The sequence below is a fragment of the Trichoplax adhaerens genome, genomic scaffold (genome assembly GCF_000150275.1).
Source record: "Trichoplax adhaerens TRIADscaffold_1 genomic scaffold, whole genome shotgun sequence".
NCBI lineage: Eukaryota > Metazoa > Placozoa > Uniplacotomia > Trichoplacea > Trichoplacidae > Trichoplax > Trichoplax adhaerens.
In genome coordinates, this window is record NW_002060943.1 from 611,038 (window position 1) to 614,065 (window position 3,028).

General features: G+C 28.6%; 1 protein-coding gene across 1 annotated transcript; it reads right to left on the reverse strand.

The window, feature by feature from the left end:
• Positions 1 to 503: 503 nt before the first annotated feature.
• Positions 504 to 704, reverse strand: TRIADDRAFT_17871 (uncharacterized protein; the record flags this gene model as incomplete). The annotated part of the gene is made up of 1 exon (XM_002108396.1): positions 504 to 704. A coding segment is annotated over one exon (201 nt), but the record flags the coding sequence as incomplete, so codon positions are not given.
• Between the last annotated feature and the right edge of the window lie 2,324 nt (positions 705 to 3,028).

The following is a 3,028-nucleotide window of genomic DNA, read 5'->3' on the forward strand; positions in this document are numbered from 1 at the left end:
TTATTAACTGATTGTATTCAAACCAATTTATAACAGGTTAATTATTTGATTAAGACGAAAGACTTTGTGCCGTGGATTAGCTTATGCATGGAAACAAATCATTTTTTTTGTATAACTTCCAACGGTGTATTTTAGTCTGGAAACTATCAATAATTCCATCTATTATATAGATAAGGTACTGAAATGGCTGAAAGTAGAACTTAAAGTAAAATGTAGGGAAAGAATCGACGCTTGCCAACAATTAATTAGTACTAAGGAAAACATCGACAAACCAACTCAACATATTTGTTAATTATGATCATGTAAGTATTATCGTTGAATGCCGATTTTAACTGTAAATGTTAATAATTAGATATAGAGTATATCCTCTTAATCATCCTCCTCTAAATAAAATAGAATAATCAGGAACTGTTAAAAACATCCTCTACTGCTATTTATACGTACTAACCTGAATTAAGATGAGGTGCCGATTTCTCTAATATTTCTCGATTGCTGTCCTCAATCAATAGTTGCAAATGCTTGTACAAGATATCTCCCGCAAATGGCGTGGGTAGCGATAGAGCCATTAAATCACATCTTCTTAATTGACATAATTGTTTGCCGTTCATTTCGAAATTATTAGTTGATAAATCGTTAAAATTAAATTCATCAATCGACCACAATAACCATTGCTTTACGTGAGCCTGTGTCCAATTTCGTGGATCTAATATATGAATGGGAGATTGAATTAATAACTATTCCAAAAAAATAAATTAAATTCATGAATAACTGTAATCAATAAAAGTAAGAGTTAAATTTTATCAAAGAAATATGTAACACTTTATAACTTTAATGAAGTTGTAGCGACTATCGTAAACGAATAGCAATAATAAACATATTTGATGGATATTTTATTTACATTGGATGAATTGAAAGGCTAAGGTTTATTTATAGTAAAACTTTAATGATAAACTCGCATAACTATTACGATATTTTAATTAAAGATAATTGAATATTATAGCAAGGTCAGCAAAATAATGTAGAAATGGTAAATCAAATGTAATGTTAGTCTATCAATTTCAGCCCCCAAGAACTAGATGCTGTAAGTAGTATTCCTTGAAATAGTTCTTTGTTTATGAAATAAATATTATCTAAACTTTTAATTATTTTTTCGATCTGTTAGCAGCGCTTATTACAATTAGCACACTTTTTGCTTCAATATCACTAGACACTTTATCAGTTAGCATAAACCATAAATATGCATATCATTAAAGTGATGATTATTGAGATTAGTATCTTCTGCATCGAAAGGATCTTACCGTTAGGAATTTCGTAAGCAAATTTGACAGTATCGAAACTGGATAATCTTTGCATAATAGGATCGCAGTTATACATTTGCATTGGAAGTAGGCTCATATCCATATCTAATCGAAACGCAAGAGAAATAAATTGATCGTTAATACTAGCGTGCTAAGTTGAAATGAATGAAAAATTGATGATATCCTCTTTTATAATACAAGAATAAAGGCTTGTTGTTATAGTACAAGCTATACCGGATTATTTAAAAGGCACATTTACTAGTCTATTAGAGCAAAAAAGTAGTTATCCTCTAATTACAGAAACTTGTGTCATTTATATTAGATCTGGACTTAAAATTGACAAAAATGATAGAAAGGACATCCCTTAGTCTTCTGAGAAGTTTCGAGAAATAAAAGTAAGAGAAAAATTTTATTGACTATTGCATCCATGAATATCTGTATACAAATTATCAACTAATTTTTTATTGATTATACTTACATGAATAGAAAGGATATAATAACCTTCTATATATATCGTATTATAACGATCAGATTTATGTTAATGGTCGATTAGACTAGCTAAATTGATAGCACGCGAATGCTATTTATGTGCAATGATCAATATCAGATCATCAGCAAGGAAAAGTAGAAGTTAAAATGATGTAATTATTATCACTCTATATGTATTTTACTGAACCATTAATAATAAGCATAGCGATGGAGAAATATTATTTTAGTAGGAAGTTTGAATCAGTATTACCGTCAGGAGTCAGAAAATAAAACAATTTTGAAGTTTTGATGAAATCTCTTAGATCCCTTTTTTCTTTCGTTTAATCCTTGGCTTGCTAGTGACCAGAATGAGCGTAAACACTCTAACCCAGGAGTTTTACTTAATCAAAGGTGCAATCTTGATGATCAACACAACACTCTATTGTTTTAGGAAAGATTTGATATTAATAGTCTGTTTACTATTAACATATTAAACTGTGTAGATATACATCAAGCACCACCCAACTGTTATCCAACCATCAATCATACTACTTTATTTCTGCTGACGTAACAATCAATAAAGCCTCAAATCTATCTTTTCAATTTGTTCTCAATCGACCGAATACACGGTAGCGAAACTTTTGATTATAAATACTATATGATATTTACATTGTTTATTATGAGATAAATGTTTAAAAATATATTAATAATTTGATGGGATACATGTATATGTTATATATATATATATACATTCATAAATACTTAAATGAAGGTCGTAGATATACAAATAGAAATTTTTTTAAGAGGAGTTCTTGCTATTGTGTAGGTCTTTCCAAATAATCATTTTCGAATGATAAGTAACATCTTCAGAGTTTATTACGTAAAGTTTTGATTAATGAAATAGAGACTTTAAAATTAAATCAATATTCTATCAGCCGTATCATCATTTGTAGTTAACGATGTTTTAAGTGAACGACTTTGTAACATGCATTGATATTATACACTCTTTGTTCTCAAAGGCGTAATATTTACTTGGGAAATTTTCGTATTTCCCTAATAATCAATAATAGAAAAGCTACGATTTAAAAAATAAGTGTGAGAAGAATTATTTATAAAACTAGGAATGATTATTTTATAATACGTTAAAATATAGTTCGAGGTGGTTAATAATTCAACATTCGATGAAATGAGAAAGAAAATGCATACAAGGAGATCAATTTTATCAAAAATTGAGAGAATATTAATGGCCTATCATGAAACAA